The 26,679-nt window shown below is 32.5% G+C and overlaps 2 protein-coding genes across 2 annotated transcripts in view; one reads left to right on the forward strand and one right to left on the reverse strand.

Moving 5' to 3' along the window:
• The window catches only part of LOC126737848 (lethal(2) giant larvae protein homolog 1), a 173,095-nt gene that overhangs the window by 139,625 nt on the left and 6,791 nt on the right, over window positions 1-26,679 (forward strand). Inside the window, exons 18-22 of the mRNA XM_050442912.1 lie at window positions 5,317-5,424; window positions 7,373-7,511; window positions 13,572-13,677; window positions 21,013-21,195; window positions 21,668-21,708. Of these exons, the coding sequence (XP_050298869.1) occupies window positions 5,317-5,424; window positions 7,373-7,511; window positions 13,572-13,677; window positions 21,013-21,195; window positions 21,668-21,708 (577 nt within the window). The remainder of the gene's footprint in view (window positions 1-5,316; window positions 5,425-7,372; window positions 7,512-13,571; window positions 13,678-21,012; window positions 21,196-21,667; window positions 21,709-26,679) is intronic.
• The window catches only part of LOC126737850 (zinc finger CCHC domain-containing protein 10-like), a 621,641-nt gene continuing 597,552 nt past the window's right edge, over window positions 2,591-26,679 (reverse strand). The window contains exon 6 of the transcript XR_007661125.1: window positions 2,591-2,923. The gene's annotated coding sequence lies outside the window, so the exon portion shown is untranslated. The remainder of the gene's footprint in view (window positions 2,924-26,679) is intronic.

The following is a 26,679-nucleotide window of genomic DNA, read 5'->3' on the forward strand; positions in this document are numbered from 1 at the left end:
TACAGTACAAAATATTCGGGTAAAACTCACCTGAAAATGCTTTGTTCAGTGACCAAAATTCACTTTGCAAAATTTTTTGGTTGTTTGACAACAATTACCAGTTGTAACTACTAAAAACAACAATAAATCATAGAGTACATTACAGTACATTGCGCCAACATTTCGAATGAATGAATCTGTAGGGTTCCTTCAAATATTTTAATTTAATTTTCAATCCGGCAACGCGGTTGATGTGTGACCAGCGCCCGTGTATGGCACCAGCGCGAGCGACCGCGCTCGAAATCTATTTTTATTTTTAGTATGAATAGTGGTGCCAGATCTACCGTTTTAGCGTTTTGTCTACCGCTCTACCGCAAAACATAAAATATCTACCGTTTTTTGTACGGTCTTAAAAAATGAGTAACTTTACAAAATTATACTCTTAATTTTTTAATAGCAAAACGAAGAATGTATATTCAAACTTTATTTTTAACAACCCGTGTAACAAGCCGAAAATGCAATAAGTGCCAATACTGATCGCTCTGCCTGGTCGGCCGTGACTGTAGCGGGGATTCACAAGAGCATTAGTTTGCTGTGTTTGTCGACACTTGTTAATATTGTCGAATTAAGTTAGATTTATGCCGTTTATTTACTTACTGTATTTTAATTAGAGATATTCGATGTCTTAACAGAGATTAGTGCAAAGTTTTTAGGGACCTTCTTTAATATAATATATCTATTAATAAGCATTACAAAAAACTGAACTTTTAGAATAATGAGGTAAGCGATTATTTGTAAATTTATTATAAGGAATTTTCAATGTAGTCTTGAATAATTAGTTGTAGTTTGGATGAAGAAAATAAAGGCACCTCATCAAAAAATATTAAAAAGCGAAAATATAACCAGCAGTGACAAATTGAGTTTAAAAACTGGTTAGTGCCTAGTGCAAATAAAAATGAGGGGTATTGTACAATATGTAATAAAAGTATTAATGTAAGTTCAGGAAAATTACAGTTAGTAAGGCACCAAGATAGTGAGGCGCATAGAAAAAAGTGAAGGGGGCGGTTGATTCTACTAGTCAGGCAACATTAACATCATTTATTGCTCAAGGCAAAAATAAAACCACAATGGACACGGCAACCAAGAAAGCATATTTATATATTTCGGCATTTATATCTGAGCATAACTTACCGTTTAAGCTGACAGAACATATTCCTTCTCTTTTAAAAAACATTTGCACGGACTCGGAAATAGCAAAAAATATAAAATGCAGCCGAACTAAGACAACAGCTTTGATAAAAAATGTCATAGGCGTATCCAGTTTTGAAGAAACATGCAGGATTTTAAGAACTGTAAAGTTTTCGCTGATTATTGATGAATCGACTGACTTAAGAACCACCAAACATTTGGCAATGGTTGGTAGATATTCTTATGAAAATAGGTGAGTTTTTTTAGTAAATATTAGAGATTTCTTACATGTATAACAATAATATATTTTTTAGGATTCATGATAGATTTCTAACACTCGTTCTAATGAAAAATGCAGCAGCTTCGGATATATATGGAGAAATTGTGAATTTCTTTAAAAAGAATAATATTCCCTATTTAGAAAATCTCATAGGATTTGCTTCGGACGGTGCAAGTGTTATGGTAGGCCAACAAAATTCGGTTGTAACAAGACTAAAGAATGATATTTCCAACATTTTTTTAATGAAATGTATATGTCACAGCTTCAATTTGTGTTCCTCCTATGCCTGTCTAAAACTTCCAAGAGCTACGGAGGATTGTGTACGTGATATTTACAATTATGTATGTAATGTCCTAAACGAGTTGAAACTCTTAAGGAACTTCAGAAGTTCACTCATACTAAAATTCACAAGATTTTACATCCGTCCCAAACGCGCTGGTTGTCCTTAGAATCTGTAGTGTGTAGAATAATTGAGCAATATAATGCTTTGAAATTATATTTTGTTGATGGCATTGCAAGTGATAAACTTCAAGCGGCAGAAAATATTTATCACAAATTAGAAGATCCCTTAACATTAGCATTTCTGTTGTTTTTGGAACATGTTTTGCCATTATTTAATAGTATTAATAAGGAAATGCAGTCTGCTGAGCCTAAATTACACAATTTGCACACACGTATGTGTGATACTTATAGAACCCTTTTAGATTTTTTTATTAAAAAGGAAGTTTTAAATCAATATTCTATTGAAAAAATTAATGTTAAAAATCCAAGCAATTTCAAACCTTTAGAAAACATATATTTAGGGGCTAAACTTATACAATAGCTCTTGTCAAACAAATTATCTGTAGAGCAAAACTAGGATAAACTCGTATACTCGTAAATCTAAGAAACCAAAACTACTTAAACTTCTAAATCATTGGCAAAATAAACTATAAAAACGAAAAAGGTTTTCTCAAAAAATACTGAAAATACAAAAGGAACTAAATTTATATGCTTAAAAGAGCTTGAGTCTAAAGTGAAATGGTTTAATTGTCATCTGAGTTAGTATTTTTACTGTCATCTGGTTCTGGTAATATATCCCTAATATTATTATTAATTTTTAGCGACTTGTAAAAACTGTGATGAACTTTTGGGATTGTTAAATCAGAACAAATTTTTTGTAAATCCTGATATTTTGGCTTCGCAATGGGTAACTCATATTCATATGATTTTTTTAACTCCGCTGTTTTTGGTCGACCTCAAATTTTTTCATGCAGTTTATGTCATGAAATTCTTGTTCAAAATCCATTTTGTAAAACACCTTCGTCATGTCCGATTTAAGATAACGAATCCAGCAAACCTTACGCCATGGTATTTTGTTCATCTCAAATTTTTGCGCTGCAAATTCTTTAAAATCATAAACATCATCAAAGCTTCTGCTCCTCACTTCAAATGGGCGTGGTTTCATACGAGCATCTCGTATTACTTGCGCCCAACCTTCAGGAATGTATACAGGAACATGCTTAGCTTTCTGCTCAATTTTGGAATGTATGGAATCGCATTCCATTTCAGTGTTTCGAAAAATTTATGATCTATGATTTTCAAGCTAGGATGAACAGAAATGAGCTGCATACATATAGCAGCAAAATTTGAATTCTTTTGCTGGCCACCATAGCCATCTGACATCATTCTAACTTCTGTTACTTCTGGATTAGATAATACGTATTCATAGATACAAGAAGCGATTTCATTTGAACCCCTTTTACCCTGGGTTTCATCCCATAGATAGCAAATGCCATCTTGATTTCCAATATTATAAACTGTCAAGTTATAAACAGCTAACTTGCGCAAGTAAAATATCTGTCCTGCAGATCCTTTTGGAGTTGTGAGTACAGCTTCAAGGTAAAAATTGAATGCTAATATAGTAGAATTGTTTATTGCTTCCAGTTTATTAGCACTGCGAGCCTTGCGTGCCAATTTTCTTCTCAAGTGTTGCTGGAACGTTTGTTCTTGCGCTTCTTTTTCTTCTCCTTCATATTTTTCTGTGCCAAACATATGTTGATTTTTTACTACTCAAAATCTATACACGAATGTTACAAAGTATACCATACACTTACAATGTCAAAACAATGAATGTACCACATTCACTGACTTGAAACTTTTAATGCAAGGCCAAAACCACGAAAGTGTCACATTCACGATACGCGCGTTGCAACAGTCGAATACAAACTAAGATACGTCAAAGGCAGTACAGCTACCCCCAGCAAAACCATGATGCTTGCAGATTCGTTGGTTTGGCATTGTCAAGAACTGGTTTACAGGTGCTTGAAAATGTAGATAGGTAAAAATTGCCAATTTTGCACATTCATGATTTTGCCTTGGGACCGACGATATATTAAAAGCTATGGATCTTATAAATCTAAAAATAATATCTAAGGGTGAAAAAGAGTCAATTGTTCCCTTAGCTCAATATTTTCCGAATTTAATTTCAAATTCGGAACTTCAAAAACTTGATATGGAGTGGAGACTTCTTAGAAACTCTCAGTTGGCCAGAGAGCATAAAGATGAAGATTCAATAACAAGTTTTTGGGTCAAAGTTCATAGTGAAAAATATGCAGATGGTACATGTGTATATCCATTACTTTGTTCTTTTGCGTTTAAAATTCTTAGCTTGCCGCATTCCTCAGCGAATGTTGAAAGAATTTTCTCGCATATAAATTTGTTAAAAACAAAGCAAAGAAATACATTTACCAGTTCCATTATTGGACTATTGCACTCAAAGCAGTATATTGAGAATGAATAACACCAGACTTGATGAGGCTTCACAATAGCCAAATTTACAAAAAATCAGACACATTATCTGATTCGGATTCAGAATAGTAATAAATATAATAATTATTATCTTAGAAATACATATTTTTTTAGATTAGAATAATATTTGTTTGCGGATTTATTTGATTTTAGCGTTTTTCAGTCCACTTTGTTTTTTTTTTTTTTAAGATATAATAAAAACAAAATTAGTAAAATGGTCTTTTCATTCATTTCCTTTTCTCGCGAACTTATAATACGTCAAAATATATTTTCTACCGTTTCCTAATTCAAATCTACCGCTTTTTCGCCACTCGACTACCGCTTTTCCAATTATACATCTGGCACCACTGAGTATGAATAATGTCATCGAGGGCGAAGTTGTCGAGACGGCGTTTAAGGCAGTCTTCGCGCCAATTTTGTATACCCGGAATTTGTCCTGTTTGCAAAGTAATTAAATATGTTATTTGAAGCCGTTGAAGGCAGTGTTTTATTTTATACAGTCCATTAGCCCTCTATATCCACTGGCAGCTACAGAATCACTTAAAGTATTTTCGGATTTTTTCAATCAACTCTTTCAAATCAAAAATTACAAATTATATAAAGTAAATTTAAGGGATGTGATTGCTTTTTTTTGGGCTTTCGATTAACGATATACTAAAGTTCAATTTCTCATTAAATATATATGTATAACTCAATATAAAAATTTAAAATTATTATGCACATTTAGAATTTAGTTAGTTTTAGGTTGTAGTATTTTTTAATAAAACCGTTATAATTATTTATACCTTTTATCAAATTAGGCATATTGTTAAACATCTATTTGATTTATAACATCTCTTGTAACCGATATTTTTAATTTTAACTGCGGATGTCGAATGTCGGTGCGTGTACTTTATCAATTGGCCATTGGCTATCTCTCCTGCTGTGCCATCGCTCCTCGCTTTACCCTATTTTTATCTAAATTAAATTATTACATTTTTTTTAATTAAAAAAATACATATATTAAAATAATTCGTTCTAATTAAATTTAGGACTTGAAAAATTGTGACTTCTGATGTCCATAATTTTTAATTTTTCAGTGGAATTTCCTCACTAGTATTTACCAAAACAGGAGAGGCGCTCTATCTTCACTCCTCCTCAGAGCTGCAAAGAATATCTTTATCAGCAACAGCAGTAACACAAGCAAGGTAATATAAATATATATTTTCTTTTGTAGAACGTTGTATTTATTTTTTAAATTAATTTTTGCATTTATGATTTATTTCAAAATCAACGGTTAAAAAAGAAACATTTTATATTCTCAATACAACTATCTATGCCATTAATATTTTAGTGGGATTAATTGGGATTTGTTGCTAAATTCTATTGGTATAAATAGAGATTTATCTTAGTTCTATCACATTATAAATATGGCGATTGTTCATTTTGTTCATGTCAAAAGGTATTCTTCTGTGACAAACTCGGATATTTATTAGTTACACAAAAAAAATTATTTACAAAAAAAACTCTTCCACACATACTGTGACTAAGATTATATTGTTTTTTCTAATCTAGTCCAGTTGCAAATATTTCATTCATTAAGCTGTCAAGAAAATTGTGACAGCTTAGTAAGTAACATGATTTTGCCCAATTCATTTCAACAGTGTACAATTGAAATAAAAAGTCATTGTGAATCAACAGAAGTGTAATGAAACTGGCATGCGTAGTTCTAAGCTATCAGTAGCCAAAATATTTTTGAGCGAATTGTGCTTGGATATCTGCTGTTTTCTATCCTCTCTTTATTCTCTTTAAAATGTAACTTAACAGTATTTCCAGCAGTTTGGAAGCACAGATTTGTGGTTCCTATACTCAAATCAGATGATAACAACAAAATAGAGAACTTCAGATGTGTATGCATGCAGTTGGCCATTTCGAAGTTCTTGGTTTTTTCAATCAATTGTTGCCTAATTTGATCAATTAGGCAATAATTGATCAAATCTATTTCTGTTGTAAGAAACTAATAAATAATGACTTTTCCAAGGCATTTGACAGGGTTGACCATATTATTTTACAGAGAAAGCATAGCCTTTTCGGATTTTCCAGTCTTATGCTCAATTGGCTTAACAGTTTCCTGTCAGGCTTGGCTTAGCGATTTAGTATGCCAAATCAGGGTGGTCATTGCTAGCCTCTCCTTTTTCTTATCTTTGTTAATGACATTACCTCATGCTTTGAAAGTAGTAATTTTCTGTTATTATTTTTCTTGAAGATTAAACTTGGCTATTAAAACTATTACAAAATGGCTTAAAGGAACTACTTAATAGTACTAGCAACGATTTGTTTCTCAATATAAGTTAATGTAAGATAATATTTAAAAAATGTAATTCGAAAACAATTATAAAATCATATAGCTTTTACCTACAGTATCTTTCTTCTAGCTTTGATGTGTCACCAAATTCTGATTTAAATAAAACTAACGACACCACTAATTATTTAAACATTGTATCCACTTCTTTAGCACCGACTGAGAAAGTTAATTTATTAGTTGATGAAATTTATATAACTAAAAGACTAGATTATAGGGGAAAAAGTCTAATAATGCATTTAAATAATTATTAACGGCGCCTATACATATTTGAAACAATCAATCGCATAAAAAAAATATTCTCATTTGTAAATGAAGCAAAATCAAAATTGAACGTTCATCTCGGCAGAGCCGCACTTTCAAAGCGTAAACGGATCTGAATCTCCCACGTGGTGCGACGTAGCCAACTGTTACTTCGCGGCTTGAATAAAGTCGTCTGTGATAAAACTAATCGAATGCAGGGTTATTCGAATAATTAATCACGTCCCATAGTGAGTGACTTAGTGCGTAATGACACCCTCGTCGTGATAAAATTTGGCTTCCGCCACCCTTAGTAAAAAATATATGCCCAAATCTACCCATTTTGTAAAAAAACCCAACCATTTTTCGTCAGTTTTGACAAAAGTCACTATTCTCCCTAATTACCTATATTTGATTTGGTGATTTTTTTAAAATGAAGAATCGTATCGATAGAAAATTCACCAATATTTTTCACATTTTGTTTTCCAAAATGACTTTTAAATAATTATTTATTTATTGTTCCTAATCTTCATAATGTTGCTTTCCTCCAACAGGTGTTACTTGCCACTAGCCGCAACTCCTGATGATGTAGCTTCCGAAACCGGGAGTAATAATCATATTAACACAGAGGAGGCGACAGAATCACCACCTGTGGCTAACGGAACGGTAGAGACTCCAGGAGGATTGGAAAAGGTAAAAAAACAATAAATTCTTAAAAGCTTTTACAAATATTAAGAAAGGTAGCGGGAGGAAGGACCTGTTCGTTTTGTAATTGATTGTTCAGAAACGTAGAAAGTAATAAAAATGGGTAATTCTGTCTAATTTGGCTGAATTTCGTGCTGGTCCATAGTTATATTTTAGTTTCAATATTATCTTAATTTATTATCAACATATTAACTTGATATGTTCATAATCATTTATTATAATTATTTAACTTAATGATCATTTTAAACCTCTTTAGTCTTATTGAGTAATGATGTACCTCAAAATTTTTAAAATATTGAGTAAAAACGGTAAAGAGAATTAAGCTAGATTGCCTATCCACAAAGCCAAAAATAGGAATTCTTTTGTGAGGACTCATCCAAAAATTAGGACACATGCAGATTCCAGCAGAATCCAAAAAAACCGTAACAGAAATGAGACTTCCCGTTTATAAGGAACTTAAATTTTCCATAGTAAAAAAAATTAACCAATTTTTTTCTTAGCTCTATACCAGAGAGAGTACAAAAATAAAAATACTAAGTTGCTATAAATATATATACAGGGTGTTCCGTTGATAATGTTACAAACTTCTAGGGCAGATAGAAAAGAAAAACAAAAGTTCATATAAACATGGGTCCGGAAAAGCTTCCTCAGGGAGCTAGAGCTCTTTGAAAATAACCTTTAACAACTAGTTTTTTTTTAATAGCGCCGGAATTACTTTAGCTACCGCAACCAATTTTGGGAGGTAAATTATTGTTAGTACGTTTATTCTTTTGAACCTACTAAATAAAAAAAAATATTCAGAAACAGGAGGGTATTTGGTAAATTTAGGCCCATTTCTTTAAGACTTTAATTTCTGCCCGTTTGGGCATTAGATTATGATGTTCCTATGCTTTTTACATAAAAAAGGTGCTCTTAGTAAAAGTCGGTAAATGGTAAATATCACCGTTTTTGTGAAAATTTACGAAAAGCAAGTTATGAGATACAAAAATAAATTACCTATTATTATTAATAAACAATTAAAAAAAAATCTAGCGTAAATAAAAAATAAATGTTTAAAAAAAGTTAAGGCAGCCACTTTATTAAATTGGTACTCAAATTAATTATACTCTATTTCAGAAGTGTGTAGAGCAATAAAACCTCATTAGGTATGCAAAAGTGGTACCTGGTGATCCACCAATATTTTATGCCACTACCTTAGTTGGGTATTAGTTTCAATGTAAAATTCTTTCTTTTCGTTGATTGCAGGTAGTGCCACCCGGTTTTGGGTCAATTTATGAGTTTTGCCCATTGTTACCCACTGATAAACATTGAAAACGGTTCGCCAAAGGCGTGCAACTGGGACTTGTTTTTTACCTTATAATTAATGTACTTAAATGCTATTTTATTTTAGAAAGTTACTTTTGTTTAAATGGAATAATATATTTTTTTCACAAATTTATTGAACATAATATGTAGAGTAAAACAGTTGAAAATGTCACTTTTGGATCTGGCACTTTTTGAACAGTGTATAACAATTTTAAATTATAATAGATTGTAGTCTTCTTCGTCATCTGACGAACTGTCATCACCTCTTGACATTATAATTAAAGGATCGACTGTCTGATCGATGAGGTTGTCAAGATCCCACATTTTGTCCTCTTGCTTAATTACATGCTGGACTGCTTTTCGCCAATTCTCTGGTGTCGCTTCCGTAATGGCTTGATCAAACAGTAGCTTAACATCTTTCATTTTAAAAGTCGTGTTTTGTCTTGCTACAAATCCTTTTACCTGCGCCCATATCAGTTCTATAGGATTTAGTTCGCAATGATATGGCGGTAAGCGCAGTACAGTTATATTATATTTTTCGGCTATATCTTCCACGGCGTATTTCATGAAACGAGTTTTGTGTAAGTTTGCTATTGCCAGCAGTTCTTTTTTTATCAAATTTGCTTCAAACGCAATACCTTTTGCAGTCAGCCAATCGATAATTTCTTGCTTTCTCCAACTTGAAGTTGGCGTCTTCTCTATTCGCCGTGAATGATAGCTTGCGTTATCCATAACCACCACCGAATTAGCCGGAAGAAATTTTATCATTTCACCAAAATAGTCCTCGAAAACGTCTGAGTTCATGTCTTCATGGTAATCTCCTGTGCGAGTCGACTCAAAGGTTAGCAGACCTTCTTTTAAAAATCCCTCTTCGCTTCCAATATGTGTGATTATAAGTCTTTTTCCTTTTCCCGAAGGTACTTTAATACCCGTAGACAGGCCTTCTATGAAAGCTTGGCGAGCACTGGTTATATTTTTGTCTTGCCACATTTTTTGGACTATATAACCTTCGTTAATCCACGTCTCATCAAGATAAAAAACTTTCTTTTGCTCCCTGCGGTACTGCTTGATACTTCTCAAGTATTGTCGTCTCCAACAAACAATTTCGTCGCTCTCCAGTAAAAGTGCTTTGCGGTTATGCTTTTCCCAGGCAAAATCCATATTTTTTAAAGTTTTCCATAAAAGTTTTCTACTTATCAACGGAATACTGTCATCTCGGCCAAGCTCCATTAAAATTTTGTCTAGGGTGGGTATTTCCTTTTTAAAATAAAAAGAGTGAACTTTTCTTCGAATTATACATTTAGCATTTTCATCAAGGACTTTTGTAGGTCGTCCTGGCTTTTGCTTGGGAGATTCCACTTGACCTGCTACTTTTCTTTCCCGCAACAATATGAAAATGGTGGACTTTCCAATTCCACTCATTCGAGAACATTTTTCAACAATTTCTTTCACAGTAAAACTAGGGTAATCGTATTTTATGCAATCATGTACATTTAAAATAATAACTTTTTCACTCAGCGATAGTGGAGAATTTTTAGTACATCTTTTCGTTGGACTGAATAGCTCCATTTTTTAAATATTGGGATAATAATATTGTGATTACACTACAGCGTAGCAGTGACTACTAACGTTTAAAATATGATTTAAAAGTATTTATAGTCTGTATATATTACCTGACCCCATTTTTGCATGTTACAAAGCGTTAAAAGATAGGTACCTATACAAAAGGATTAAAAGTATTTATTTAGTATTTAATCTCTTTCAAAATAAAGGCATTTAATCCGTGAAAATTAAATTCATAAATATTATAAGTACCTGCGCCTATGAACTACCACGAAATGTAGCCAAACAGAACGGAATTCCCCAGTTTATTGCTCTATACACTTCTGAAATAGAGTATAACTGTCACTTTAATTACCTTGAGGCATAAAATGTTTAAATGATTTTAAGTGTAATAAAAAACCAACAAATTAACAATTTTAGAAACGTAAACAAATTTAATTAAAGATTGGTATTACAAAAATAAACTTAAAATATGAATTGCTTAAAATGCCGGCCGCCACGATCGATACATTTATTGTATCTACGCACCATATTAAGATTGATGTGGTTAAAAATATCAGGCGTGGTTTGGATTACTTCAGCAGCTTCGGAAATTCTGGCCACCAGGTCTTCTTCTGACTCGACTGGAGTTTCATATACGAGACTTTTCATATGCCTCCAAAGAAACAAATCCAAGGGTGTCAAATCTGGTGAGCGCGCTGGCCAGGTGACAGAGCCTCCGCGGCCAATCCAGCGCCTTCCAAAATATTCATTTATAAACTCGCGGACAATAAGTGAAAAATGAGCTGACGCTCCATCGTGTTGTAGCCATAAGTTCTGTCGTATATTTAGGGGCAGATCATCTAATAGTTCTGGCAGTACATTTCTTAAAAAAATTAAATAAATATTTCCTGTTAAACGAGGAGGCAACATAATTGGACCAATTAAGCGTTCTCCAACAATGCCGGCCCACATATTGATTGAAAACTTATGTTGATAGCTCCTAAAATGAATACCATAAGGGTTTTCCTCACTCCACACATGATTATTCTTAGAATTAAAAATGCCTTCTTTTGTAAATAAAGCCTCGTCAGTAAAAAGGACATATTTTGGAAATTGAGGTTCTTCTGTACACCGGTCAAGAAACCACTGGCAAAAATTCACGCGGGGCATAAAATCATTGGGTCCTAATGATTGCACCTTTTGCAGGTGGTAGGGCGGAAGAAGCTGTTCATTAACAACGTTCCACACCCTAACATGATTTACATGCATCGCATCAGCTACTGCTCGAGTACTTACTGATGGGTTATCTTCAAATCGCTAAAGCACTTCTTCCTCAAAATCCGGGATTCGGATGTTCCTTTGCGCGCCATTATCTTGGCGTTTTATTTTAACGGAGCCAATCTCCCTGAGCCGTTGATTGACCCTTTTAAAAAGTGTGTGAGCTGGGATTCGCCTTTCGGGAAACCGCTCTTCATATAGTCGAGAAGCAGCTCTACCATTACATCGAACTTCCCCATAAATTAAAAGCATATCTGCGTATTCAGCAAAAGTGTAATCTTCCATTACTTAACCGTAATAAAAAGGGAATTAATTCAATTAATATTATGTAAAAAATACTCACAGTGACAAATTTAAAAAATACTGACAGTGGCAATGAATTAGCATTATTATTATTATTAAAATAATTAATTCAGGTGCTGTATCTTAGTTTGGTTTTAGTCAATTTCCACAAAAACGGTGATATTTACCGACTTTTACTAAGAGCACCTTTTGTATGTAAAAAGCATAGGAACAACATAATCTAATGCCCAAACGGGCAGAAATTAAAGTCTTAAAGAAATGGGCCTAAATTTACCAAATACCCCCCTGATTCTGAAGCCCCTGGTAAATTTTTTTTTATTTAGCAGTTTCAAAAGAATAAACGTACTAACAATAATTTACCTCCCAAAATTGGTTGCGGTAGCTAAAGTAGTTCCGGGGCTATTAAAAAAAACTAGTTTTTAAAGGTTATTTTCAAAGAGCTCTAGATCCCTGAGGAAGCTTTTCCGGACCCATGTTTATATAAACTTTTGTTTTTCTTTTGACGTTTTCTATCTGCCCTAGAAGTTTGTAACATGATCAACGGAACACCCTGTATAGTGAGTGCTGATGTCACCGGACACGTGCAAAGTTTTAAGGATTAAAAATCGAGTAGTAGATTTTTATTATATTTTTGTTTATTTTAAGTAAATTTCATTAGGGTGAAATTTATCAATTGAATAGGGACAAAGTTATGCTTAAAAACCCAAATACAAGGAGGACCACAACATACCAACCGCGCAAATGATTCCTAGGAAGATTGGTCATAAATTTGTAAATAATATTTAAAATAGTACATAATAGCAGTTAGAACAAAACAATTATTAAATTAGGTTATGCAAGAGACAATATTTAAAAGCTAAACAACAGTTTAATAAAAATGGCAAAGTTACATAAATCGGCAAATGTAAATAATTTTATTAGAATCATTTTACCAAAAAGTACAATTACGTAAAACCTTAAAATTTTGTAAAACAAACAACACTATAAATTATAGTACTGCAGTAGGTAATGGTCTAAAGGAGGGCGTTACTAATGTAATTTATATTCGTATTAACAGATTATTAATATTTTGGTGAATGTTAAAATTAAATAGTGTTCTATATTTATTTATTTATAGGTGTTTATTTATTTATCGCTATTTTTAAATTGTAATAACTCATATGATTCAAAACCGCGGGATAGTTCCTGAAATAAATAAATGTTGCTGTAAAACCAATGCCGAAATATGAAAGTGTCTTAAATTATTGTTCCAAATTATTATTGCCACTCCATAGTCTTACATATGTACCTAATGAGATTTTGTTGCTCTATAAATTTCTCAAATGTAATATAACATTTATTTTATCATGATAGCATTTAGACGCTGCTATGCGCTTTTATCCGGCTAAAATTATATATGGCAAAAAATTATAAATATAAAAGTTACATTCAAAAGACGACACATTTTAAAATCGATCAGCTAAGTAATTTTCCATATTAAAATTAATAGATAACTTATAAGCACTTTTCATGATAAAATAATTATTTATATACACGGTATTTCATTTACGAACATAAGGGAAATTTCCAAAGCTTAAGGCTAACTAAAAATATTCATTAAATGAGTTTTTGACACAGGTAGATGAAGTTCCAGAAAACGGCATAGAAACTCCTCATAACGTCACAGTATCGAGCAGCGTGGGCGACATCACAATTGACAGCGTTAAGGATCATCTTGGATCAGGTAAATATCGAAGATCGTTGATTCGGTAAATAACTATAATAGCGAAACAGTCATACAATCGCATTAATTGACAAAAACCTATATTTTTAAAATGTTTTCTGTTATACGGTGTTATTTTAAATGATACACTCGTGTATTATATTTTTCTATATTCTACACAAATTTTGAGATACTTTTTATGTATAATATCTTGTACCTCTAAGTCTAATCTAATCTACTTAAGAAGAGGTACTTTTGATTTTACGTAAACAATTATTGATGTTATTGATAGAATAAATTTACAAGCGGATAAATAACCATCAATTTCTCCTAAATACAATCGAAAAATACAAGGTGGCCAAGCATCAACTTTGTTTAATTGAATTATTCCTTTGTATTTTCATGGCAAAAATATACATACATGAAATATACAAGTAATTGCATTTCCATCATCTGTACAGAGAAAAAAAGTTATATAAATTTTTATACAGGGTGTACCCAAAAATCAACGATAAGTTGAAAACGGGCAATAGATCAAGTACTCAGGGATTCAAAAAACATATTTAAAAAATCTATCTTGAGTACTTTTGAAATTATAGGCATTTATAGAAAACTGAAAAAAATTGACACCCCCTGTTGATCTTTTTAGTACTGGGGCTACAATTTTTGAATTTATTAAATTTTTTTTTTATGTCGGTAAATTACTAAACTTACTAAAATTACTTCACTGTTTGGCAAGTGATTTCAAAAATTGGCGTATCTACTCTAGATTTCAAAATGATAAGATACTTGCTAAATTATTGGTTCAATAGGGATGTATTTTTTTTAGTACATAGTCAAATGAACGCCGCTACCCTAAGCTAAGTTAATAATTGCTCAGTCAAAATAAATAAATAAATGAAAAAAAAATTAAAGGAAATGAAATAAAACTTTATAAGAGTCGCAACAAATGCTCAAATTGTCTGCCCTCATTCCTAATACACATTCTACACCTTTTTTAGAAAAGATCGCATTATTCCCATTATTGCTACGACTTCTATATGATAGTTGTAGACTTTGTCTTTAATTGCCCCCCAATAAAAGAAATCCAAAGTATTTAAATCGGGTGAACGTGGCGGCCACGCCATTATTCCACCCCGCCCTATCCACCTATTCGGGTATTCTTTATTCAGAAAGTCCCTTACTGAACGAGCATAGTGGGCCTGTCTGGTAAATATTTTTTCAAGAAATCTAGATAAACTTCGGCGTTCAAATTTTCCGGCAACTCGAATGGTCCAATAACTCTACCATTAAGTATTCCTGTCCACATGTTAACTTTAAACTGGTATTGTGACCGGTCCTCTCGGTGTAAATGTGGATTTTCCACATGCCACTCATGTATATTGTGGAGATTTATGAATTCATCCTTCTTAAAAGTCTATTCATCGAACCATAGAATTCTTTCCAAGAATCGCGGATCTTCTCTGTCATTGCAACAATCCGAATTAACGAAAAAATCCAGAAAGATAGCGAACCTGCGTAGTAAACGGAGGATAGCAAAGTACTGCAGTAGCAAAGGTCTTAATTAATGACGTAAGTTGCGTCACTACCTGTCTCACTTACCCTGTAGGGCTGTTTCTGAACAGGGAATACCCGTACAGATAGATAGGACGGGGTAGAAGAATAGCCTGGCGCCATTTTCACCCAATTTAAAGAAATTATTTAAATTTACCTACTTTACAGAAAGCTTCAGTTGTTTCAGAATAAGTGTCTGAGGATGTTCACTAATGCACCCTTCTTTGTAAAGAATGTTGATCTGCACTCTGACTGCAAACTTGATACTATTCAAGAATACATAGTTAAAAAACATTCGAAGTTCAAGGAAAAAGTCCGAAGTATGGACAACACCCTAATAGGAGAATTTCTCCTGAGACCAAGGGAAAACTGGCCATGGAAAGGCGTAATCTGATAGTAGCCGCCCAATTCAAATACACTCACTAAAACAGTTCATTTAGTATCTAAGTTGAAACCGATCTCAGTCCTCTGCCCGACTCACTCAATCTTTATTTTTTCTGCGAGGAGTGGGGCTCGGGCTCTGGCTCCGCCCAAAGATAACTGGCAACCTTTCCCCGAAGCCTAATTATTCTTTCTTATCTTAAGATAAGTTAAAAATCCTTTAATCCAATATCAGCACCCAGATGCTATAGAGAAAAGAAGTATAGGTAAAAAGCACCATAGGCAAAAGTACCATAGCACGCAGTTGCAACTGAGAAGACCGGCAAGAGCAATTACAGCTAGTCCAGAAGAAACCAGTGTAACAAATGAACTTTACGGGGAACAATAATTAATAAAAAATGATAAATTAAAATTAAGAAAAAGTTTACACTAAACCAATTTAAAACGTCATATCAGGAGGATAAAGGCAGATAATTTGAACATTAGCTGCGACTTAAGTAAAGTTTTATTTTATTTATTTTGACTGTACAATTATTAATTTAGCTTAGAATAGCGGCGTACATTTGACTATGTACTGAAAAAAATACACCTCTGTTGGGCCATTAATCTAGCGTATCTTACCAGTTTGAAATATAGATTAGATACGCCAACTTTTGAAATCACTTGCCAAACAGTGAAGTAATTTTCTTTTTCAGGACAGTTAGTTAAGAAATGATGATCAAAAGACACAAGTTGAGCAAAAATCTGATAATTTCTTAAAAATGTGATAGTTGTGTTTGAATTTAGTTTTGTAAATTACCGACGGGTTATTCATCACGGTAAAAAAAAATTGTTAAGAAATTCAAAAATTTGAAACCACAGTACTAAAATTAGATCAAAACGGGAGTTAATTTTTTTCGGTTTTCTATGAATGCCTATAATTTTAAAAGTACTCAACATTTTGAAATACTCAATAAATCGCATTTTTCCTTTCGCCATCAAGCATAGTAATTTTCAATAACTTTTTTATTTCTGTGTGTGTGTATTTACTCAAAAATACCTATACAGTTCAACTAAAAACGAAAATGTGTATTTTCTTTCTTGCCTTTTGTGGGAAACTTTGAATTTAATGGTTATACCGTAAGTAGTACAAAAACCTTTTAGCACAAAAAATTAAGTTTATTAAAGAAAATTAGCAAGGACAAAGTTAGAGGGATCAGACTCATCGAAACAGATTTTTCAATTTTTGTAATGAACTATCGCAAAGCCCAAGATTTTTAAAGTGAAGCCTTAAAAAAACCTGTCGAATTATGCTTCAATTCACTGCTTCTGCAATACAGTGCATTTATGCCCAAAGTGTACCCTTCAATCATGACGTAATCAATATTGACGTAAAGAAATAACGTTTCTCGAGATTTTTGATATCAAACAGACTAACATTATTTGGAAAGAGATCGCAATTAATGCTAAAATGTTTGAAATTAAAAACAAAAGATGTTGATTTTTGATTGAGTTTATTTCATCAAGAAAAACTTAACAACGCAAAATGGTAATTTAATTTAATTTTTTTAAATGAGTTTAAAAAAAAAAGTTGACTTATCAGTATGAACTTGTTGTATAAACCCGGTATTACATATCGAAAGATACACAATTAAAACCATTTATTATATAAAAACCAATGAGGCACTCTTTGCTCTTTGATAAATACTAGACTAAATTTTAAAACTGACAGTCTGCTTTTTGAATAATATCCAAAATATTAACTAAAACCAAAGAAGTGCTGTGATTCTTGAGAAATCCTGATTGATAATCCGATCAGTGGGGTTTATTCAAGATGGGTTTATTATTAGTGAAATTATTTATAGTTTTTTATATAAAACCTTTTCGAACACGGGGACTATTATGGGACTCAAGTCAGAAATACTATGAACTTGAGATGTCTCCCGGAAAGTAAATTATAAATAATTTCATTGTTTTCATCTTTTTTTTATTTATTTTTAGGCAAGGGAAAATACCCATTATGTCACTAAAGTTTTTACAACCGGGACTTGAATTTTCTAAGAGTAAGGATTAACTACTAAGTTTCTTTTATGTTATAGTTTTATATGAAAACAACTTATCCTATACATTTTCGTGCAAAAAACGGTGCCGTTTAATTCTTATTAATAATTAAATATTTTTGCAGCACTAATACACATAATGTATATCTCAAAAATATTTGCTTAATTTTTTTACACATTACTGAAAGTATGCGCTAAAACTTTCATTCGAGCCAACAAAATCATATTTTATTTAAGATAAAATGAAAGTCCTGCAGTCTCCCTCCACTTATTTATTAAACATGATTCAGCTTTTTAAAATTATTGACATGTTTCGGACACAACGGTGTCCATCGGCAATAATAAAAGTATATATAAAAGGACATAGTTCTGAATAAAGAAACAAAAAGACAGACACAGACAAAAAATTTAAATTAATATAAGGCCCATTTAAAATTGGTATCAGTTATATGCCCCAGGCTTTGATTCCATGTCAAAAAAACCCTTTATTTTATTTTTTAAAATTTTATTTGTTCTATTGTTGACAATGACCGAATGGTATGCTAAAGAACATACTAAACTCAAACCTGGAAAAAGGTGACTAGAGAAGTCATAAAAGCACCATAGTACCTGATGGTGCATATACTAAAATTTTTTTTGGTGAAAGCAAGAGGAAAGTAGAAGGTTCATGGAGAACATATTAGATAGCGCGGCTAACGTAGTGATTAGTACGCTGCGAAGGAAAGCAATGGATCAGTACCATATGAAAGAAATTATAAAGGGCAAGAATGGTGTATTAAAAGACTATAAAGAATTAAAACACAGTGAGTTGAAAAAGTGAGTACAAGAATGATGTACTTGATGATTAACATAATAATGGTGGTTGTTTTGTGTAGCTTTATTGACTTCTAGTATTTCCAACAGATCAAGTTTGTTGCTTTTGCAGCAGAAATGTAAAAACTTTGAGTCAGTAGCTGGGTTAAAACTGTGGATGGTAGTATAAATATGTCTTGAAAAGTTCGATTTGATGCTTGTAGGGCAAATATTTCGGTTCTTGCTCAATCTCCCTACAATGTTCATTAATATGTGTAGAAAATCTTCGACCGGTCTGTCCAATATAAAATGCATTGCAATTCTCACTCGAGCACCCTATCTGATAGACTCCTGATTTTTGTTCTGGGGGGATTTTGTCTTTAACAAATGAGCTTACTGTATGTTTAGTTTTAAAGCTACTATTGATATTATGTGAATTAAATATATTTTTGATTTGGTATGAAATCGTACCCCAAAAGGGGGTGAGAAAATATTGGGTTGTTTGATTATCAGCTTTTTATTTAAATGTTTATTTAAACGTTTGAAATTAATTTTAGTGTTTAATTTTAAAGGAAAGTGGTCGTCAGAAGCTATTTGTTTTATAATATTTAACTCTGTGTCAAAGTAAGATTTATCTAGGGGAATGAAAAGTGAGAATGGAAGGCCGCGAATTTCTGGCTGTTAGGGTGATTCGAGTTATAATGGATGGTACTGTCAGTGGATGTATTGAAAATTTGATCTTGTTGTTTATATGTGGTAATTTAAGGTATCAAAATTCGTTGGTTTCAAATTCAAATGTAAAATTAATGCATGAGTGTAAAGAGTTTAAGGACGTGATAAAATTTCGAAGATCGGAGGGACTACCCTTGAACTGGTACCTTGAACTTACCCGTGTTAAAAGAGAGAACTATTTTTTTATTTTATTCTCCAAGTCTGACAAACAATTCAGCCAAAAGAGGGTACAGGCTAGAACCCATTGCAACACCTGAGTTTTGTTTATAGTATTTATAGTTAAATTGAAAAAAAAAATATTGTAAAACTAAGTCAACAAGAACACAAAGTTTATCAATATGAGCTTTTCCAAGATTAGTGTTTTTTTTAAGTAAGTCTACAACTAAAGGTAAACAAACCTCAGGATGAAAAGCATCATCAAAAGACTTTAAAAAAGATGAATCAGCTAGAATGATATCCTACAACGCGTGAGCAAGTTGAGTGGAATTTTTTATAGAAAATTAACTTTTAAACTTAGTGAGATAAAATAAATATGATGCTTGTGGATCTTGGGCAAGCCATTCAACAAAGGTATAGACGGATTGATAGGTGTTAGTTTAAATTTATTTGTGTTAAAATATTGTAAAGTTGTATTTACTTGTTTTAATGTATTTTTGAATTGAACTAAAAATTTGTCAGTAGGATAGAAGTTGACAACTGAAAAATTATCTATAGACAAGAATCTTTCAACTTTTTCAACATATTGAACTCTGTCGAAGATCACAAGGCAGTTGCCCTTGTCTGCTTTAGTGAAGATCAAGTTATTAGTAATGATCTTATTCTGTAAAGATTTTAGAGTCTTAAGATCAGTGGAAGGAAACACATCGAGGAAGAAAAGCTATTATGCCTGTGATATTTGTTAATACGTGAAGCTGCCTGGGATCTAAGTGTCTCCTTTAATGGGAGATCATTGATAAATGTAAAGTAGCGAGAACAACTTCCAAGACATGTTTATACTAACAACCACAGTTTTAACCCAGCTAATGACTCAAAGTTTTTACATTTCTGTTGGAAAAGCAATAAACTTGATCTGTTGGAAATACTAGAAATAAATAAAGCTACAAAATAACCACCATTACTGTGTTAGTGATCAAGTACATCATTTTTGTACTCACTTTTCAACACACTGTGTTTTAACTCTTCATAGTCTTTTAATACCTTGTTCTTGCCCTTTACAATTTCTTTTATATGGTACTGATCTTTCACAGCATACTAATCACTAATATGTTCTCCTTAAATCTTTACTCTTCTCTTACCTTCACCAAAAAAAAATTTTAGTAACACACCATCAGGTACTATAGTACTTTTAGAAGTTCTCAACATAAATGTCACCTAGGTTTGGAAACTATTGGGTCCTTGTCAATAATAAACAAATAAAACTGAAAGTAATAAAATAATTTAAAAAAAAAAAGTTTTTTTTTTGACATGGATTCAAACCCTGGGGTGTATAACTGATACCAATTTTAAACTTTTGTAAATGTGTCTTCTATTAATTTTAAGCTTTTTTCCGTGTAAGTTCTTCTCGAAAAATTGGATTTTATTCTATAAAAATATTGTCATGATCTAAATGTTCCGAAGTAATGATAACACTTTTATGAAGCTCGACATTATTAGGTATATAAAATGTCTCAAAAATGTATTATAACGTTAAACATAAAATCTGTGCCTGCAATTATAATTAAAATGGGTCATAGAGTACTAACCAGCATTCAGAATTATTTTACAATAGTTCATAATGAGTGTAATTTTTTAAACTCCTTTTGTGGACTAATATAACTACTAAACTTGATCTGGATGCTCATATATGAAGGACTTTTAGGCGAAGAACTAAGCAGGCGGATAACAGGTTTACAAGTAACGAAATCCGTGACGACCGTAATTAGTAGTAGTACTAGTAATAGCACCACCGTTCATAGCGAACAGGAAGTTTCCAGTAATTCTGTTACTTCGACATCTGCCGCCATAACCAACACTAATTCTACCCAGGAAGTACAGGAAACCAGTGAGTAAATGTAAATAACAAGTTAAACTTAAAAGAAAATATATTTTTAACCTGATTTTATTATTGCTGAGCCTTTCTTTTTTATCTTAATTTTTTCTTTTAAGTTCAATCTATGGTAATTTTGCTTTATGTTTCGATTGATTTTTCCTAGTTTTTTTTTAAGTATTATACCAAATATCAACCAAATATATTTTTCCATTGGCCTGGATATTCTTTATATTAGTATAATATTCTTTATACTAATATAAAGAATATACAGGCCAGTGGAAAAAAATATATAATAAATTATGAAAATATTATGAAACAAACGGAATTTAAAAACTAAATGTTTTGTTGAAGTTCAAGATTTTGGTGATATCCGGTATAATACTATAAATTGTTTGGTTTGAACCTGTAAAAGCTTTTGTACATTTTTCTTGATTTAGTTTCTCGCTTTATGTTTTGTGTTTATTTTTGTTCTTGCTTGTTGTAGTCTTAGAGAAACACGGCCGAGGCAGAGAACATCGTTTGGAGGTTAGATTCTTTTTAGATATTAGAGTAGATGACATTTAAGACACGTATGATAATATTTCTTAAATATTTAACACATTTTTTGAATATTCTTGTTTTTCGTGCAGTTTATTTTAAATATTCCCGGGTATATTTAGATATATATTTAGATATACCCGGGTACCTTTTCAGTTTTCAGATATGAATATCTTTTTAACTCACCTTCGATGAAGCTTGTATTTTTGTGACATTTCTTAATTTGGTTTTTTTAAGTTATTGTTAAAATTTGAAATTATTTTTTTTTATTTTCAAAGTAAATAAGGTGTAAAAAATTTTCACCCATAGTTGACTGGAAGACTAATAAAATTTTTAAGAGTTAAATTCATATGTTTTATTATATATACAGTAATAAGCAGTCATAGAAAATTACAGTGAGGTACAAATTAACGCAACATAGCAAACAAACACTTAAAAACACTAAAAAACATTACTTATGAATTACAGTTTTGACAAATAGTTTGAGCCACTGAATGCTCATTACAAACTGGTTTGGAGCACGATCTACAGGCTTTATGAGTTTTTCTCCGTTTATGGGTTCGCTCTCGGCATATTTGGCAACTACCAACCACCTTTACACGTCCAGATGCATCTCGTTCACAAACTGCTTGTTCTCTAACTGGATTATCTAAAGGAACAGGCATTCGTCGGTGAAGTACCATTTCTATAGCCTGACGAGTAAAATGATTACCAACAACTTTTGGAATTTGGAAACTTATTTGGATACTTGACAAACACAGCTCATTACCAAGATCTTTTAAAAATCGCCGACGTTGATCAGTAGCTTTGAAAGAAGGATTAGGTTCCTTGTATATACAATAAGAAGCTGAACTAGCAACGTCAATTATGTTGAAAAAAAATGCTAATGGCCAGCGATTTGTTCTACGTTTGACAGTATATTCACATAGCATTTGGTCCATAGTGTCAACACCGCCTTTAGTTTTGTTATAATATCTGTTAATTTCAGGCTTTGCAACAGAAGTATTATCTACTCCGCCTGTTGTGTGCATAGTTGATGAAAAAATCACTGCCTTGTTTTTTTTTGGAACATAAGAGCACAATGTAGCATCTTTGTTGAATGCAAAAATGGTTGAATTTATGATTCTATCTTTTTGTGCTTGCATATTGGAAGGTAAAAACGTTTTATTTTTTTTTAACTGTTCCTACTAAAGTCATATTCCATGAATTTAAAGTACGAGTAAGTTGCAAAATGTAAAAAAATTGTCTGCTGTGATATTTCTTCCTGATCCCTTATAATGTGCAACTAAGTCCAATACTGTTCTCTCACCAATATTTGCCTGACGTTCACCACCTGGTGGTTTTCCGGTATATAGCTGACCTTTTAGAGGATAGGAATTTATCGCATCACAAGCCCAAAAAACCTTTATTCCATATTTCGCTGGTTTCGAGGGAATGTACTGGGTAAACTTAGTGTGTCCTCTATATGGAAATAATTGTTCATCTACTGTAATACACTCTGTTGGCCGATAATTTTTTGCCAAATTTGAATTCAGCATAATCCAGATATCTCGAATTAGAGCTGCTTTATCTGTCTTTGCACGTTCTATACGCGTATTCTGGTCATCAAACCGAATAAATCTTAGAAACATTTTGAAGCGATCACGAGGCATAGCTGCGCGAAACAAAGGAGGCGAATCCATCTTCCACATTTCAGAAATATGTTCTTTATTGAACCTATGTAAACCAGCAGTAATTAGAATGCATCTAGTTCTACATCAGTAAATGGAATAAATACTTTTGGAGAAAATGTTTTCGGCGGCTTAGTTATTGCCAATAACCTTTGGTTATATCCCTCCGTAACTCTATTCCCTCTATTCCCTTTTTTATTGCTATATTTTAGAATCAGGGTACACATTTCTGGGGATATCATAGTTTTGAAAATGTCTTTGGGCGTATATAAACGACTTAAGGCTGGTGCACCACTTTTTTCACGCAAAATATTTCGACCTACCGTTTGTCGTTGTGGTGTAGGTGAGTCATATCACTGAGTGCCATCTTGACTAGTCCAATGGAATTGTGAAGCTAAATCTGGATGAACGTCATCATCATCATCAGACTCCGAATCTTCTAGCTCTACAACAGGATCGTTTTCAACATCAGAATCCTCGCCCTCTCCATCTGACAGTTGTGGAATATACTCTTCTTCATCAGAAGCAATAAATGGCTCTTCTTCTTCATCACTTAGGTGTTCTAAGGCTTCTTCTAATTTCCTCAAAATCTCAAAAATATATTTTCAAAAATCAACAATAAACAAATAAAACCTTTCAAATAAATTGTTCAAAGTGACCTCCAAATTGAGCCAAACAAAAGCCCAGACCGGGGAGTAATGGTACGCGAAGCCTCGATAATTCTATTACGAAGTTCTTCGATATTGTTGGGTCTGCCTCTAACAATATCAAACACTTTCGATGATAGATAGCCCCAATAAAAGTTATCTAAAGGCGAAAGATCGAGGCTTCGCGCCGGCCATTTAGATGGCCCAAAACCTCCAATCCAGCGTCCTGGGAACGTGGCATTCAAAAACTCGGTAACAGTCGCTGAACTATGAGCGGGTGCTCTATCATGTTGAAAAATTATCCTGCCACTTTGAACAGCGTTTTCTAATGCGGGAATGACCTGCACCTAAAGTAATTCTAAATATTTTGCAGTATTCAGGCTACCATCTATGAAAAATGGTCCAATTATTCGATCTCCAAGAATTCCTGCCCACACGTTAAGTTTCTGTCTTGTTTGGGTATGCGTTTCCTGGATGACGTGAGGATTTTCTCGCGCCCGAGTATTCGAGTATTTTGTTTGTTGACTGTACCATTTGTACAGAAAGTACTTTCGTCTGAAAATAGTATATTGTTTGTAATTATGGGGTCGTTGTTAATTCGTTCCATCCACTGTTCACAAAACTGCATTCTAAGAAAATAATCATTAGGCAAGAGTTCTTGAACATTTCTAACTTTAAAAGATTTGTATTTTTCTTTTCTGATTGCCTTATAGCAACTACTCCTACTTTTTCCGGTAACTTCAGCAAACTGAGTAAGACTATTTGTTGGATTTTCTTCAACGGCCAAGCATACCTCCATTTTAAATTCTTCGTCTACTACAGTTTCGGTTCTTTTTCGTTTTAAGTGAGAACTGGCGATGCATCCAATCGTAATAAATTTTTCATGAAACCGTTGTACAGTTGATCTAGACGGGACGGGACGGTTAGGATAAGACACGGCAAAATTATCTACCACTTCTTGCGCCGACATTCCTCTAATGTAGTTTGAAACCATCTCAATACGTTCCTCCGTAGTGTAAATCGACATTTTAAAGATTTTTTGAACAATTTCAATGGAGCAATTTAAAAATTATTTTGTGTCACTGTCATATATTTGTCTACTTGCTTTGAAGTGTAAAGGTAATGAAGGTTACGAGGTGCAGAAAAAGCAAACTTTTTCATCAGAAAAACGTATTTTAAATAGGTTTCTCGCAATTTTTTTTGCAAAATAATGGGATTTTTTAAAGTCTGTTAACTTAAACTTCACTTGTTCCAAGTTTCAATCCTATCGATTAAATAGAACAGGTTCTAACATGGGGTTGAAAATATTACACGTAAAACTCTATAACCCGAGATAAAAAAATTCACTGTATATAAAATACATAGTAAGTACCCGGGTACCCACGCCGTCCTTAGAAGGTGTTTTTTTCCCAGTCACATAAGGGTTAAATATACAATTCATTATCACAGTTTTCTGATGCATTTATATTTGTTTGCTAACTTTCTCTTTTGATTAGACGTATATTATCATACGGGTATTAACGTAGATCTAAAGTATAAGGCTGAATGTTTACACTAACAATTGAAATCTTTATTTAGCTAATACAAAGTCATAATAATTATATTTATATACTTATTCCAATGATAGAGTAAGTTTATCATTTTGGGAAAAAAATCGTACAGCTACAAACAAAAGTAAAAGAAAACATTCGAAGTTAAACACTTTTTAAAAAGGCTATTTATGTTTTGATTTTATTTTTAAATGGTTGGTATTAATATAAAGGTTTTTTATCATATAAAACCTGACTTATAAGATATTAGGTATTAGTAGATATATGTATTCAAGACTTATGTACTGATAACTAATATCTAATAATAACTAAGGTGTCTCAGAAAGTTTTCAGTTCTCAAAATAATTTAATAATTTTCATCTCACAAGCTCTATTCGAGTAAATAATTACTTTGAGTAATACAACGTTAATCTGCGCTAGTACAGGGTTAGAGTTGTAGTGATAACATTTTAAGGGAGGATAGGTTCCTGTGGCTAAAATATAGGAAAAATTCCTATGAACATAGATTCAAAAAGCTTTCCAAGATATAATGTATTAAATTAAAAAAAAAATTTTAATGTATACATTTTAAAGCGCTTTTGCCGATTTTAATAAAACTTTTATGGTTTATTTAAATAATTAAAAAACATCCACTATACTTGGGTTACCGAACAGATGGAGTGGTCACGTGATTGTTCTGCGCCGGAGGTGTGGCCTAGAGCCTCGATAGGGTTCATGACTTGGGGTTTTATTTCATTTTATTAGTCGAGCGGCTTTATATCGTTTTGGTTGAATTCTCTGCTATTCGAATATTTGAATCTTCGCAATATTGAAAAGTTGAGATTGTGTTTATTTTTTTGTTAACAAATAATGACTGACGCGCCACGTACACCCCCCATTGTCACCCCCCAAGAAAAGAGTACGAAAACATTTGACCATTGCTGAAAAGGAAGTGATTATGAACATAGTGATTATGAGCATCCAGCATACAACAAATTGCAAAAAGTCCAGTTTACAGCAGAAGCAGCAGGTAATAAATAAGTAAGAGCGCTCCCTGAGCGCTCGATTGTTGCTGAGGTGTGATAATTTTTATTGGTCCTTATTGGTACTATT

This window comes from Anthonomus grandis, chromosome 6, assembly GCF_022605725.1.
Source record: "Anthonomus grandis grandis chromosome 6, icAntGran1.3, whole genome shotgun sequence".
Taxonomy (NCBI): Eukaryota; Metazoa; Arthropoda; class Insecta; order Coleoptera; family Curculionidae; genus Anthonomus; species Anthonomus grandis.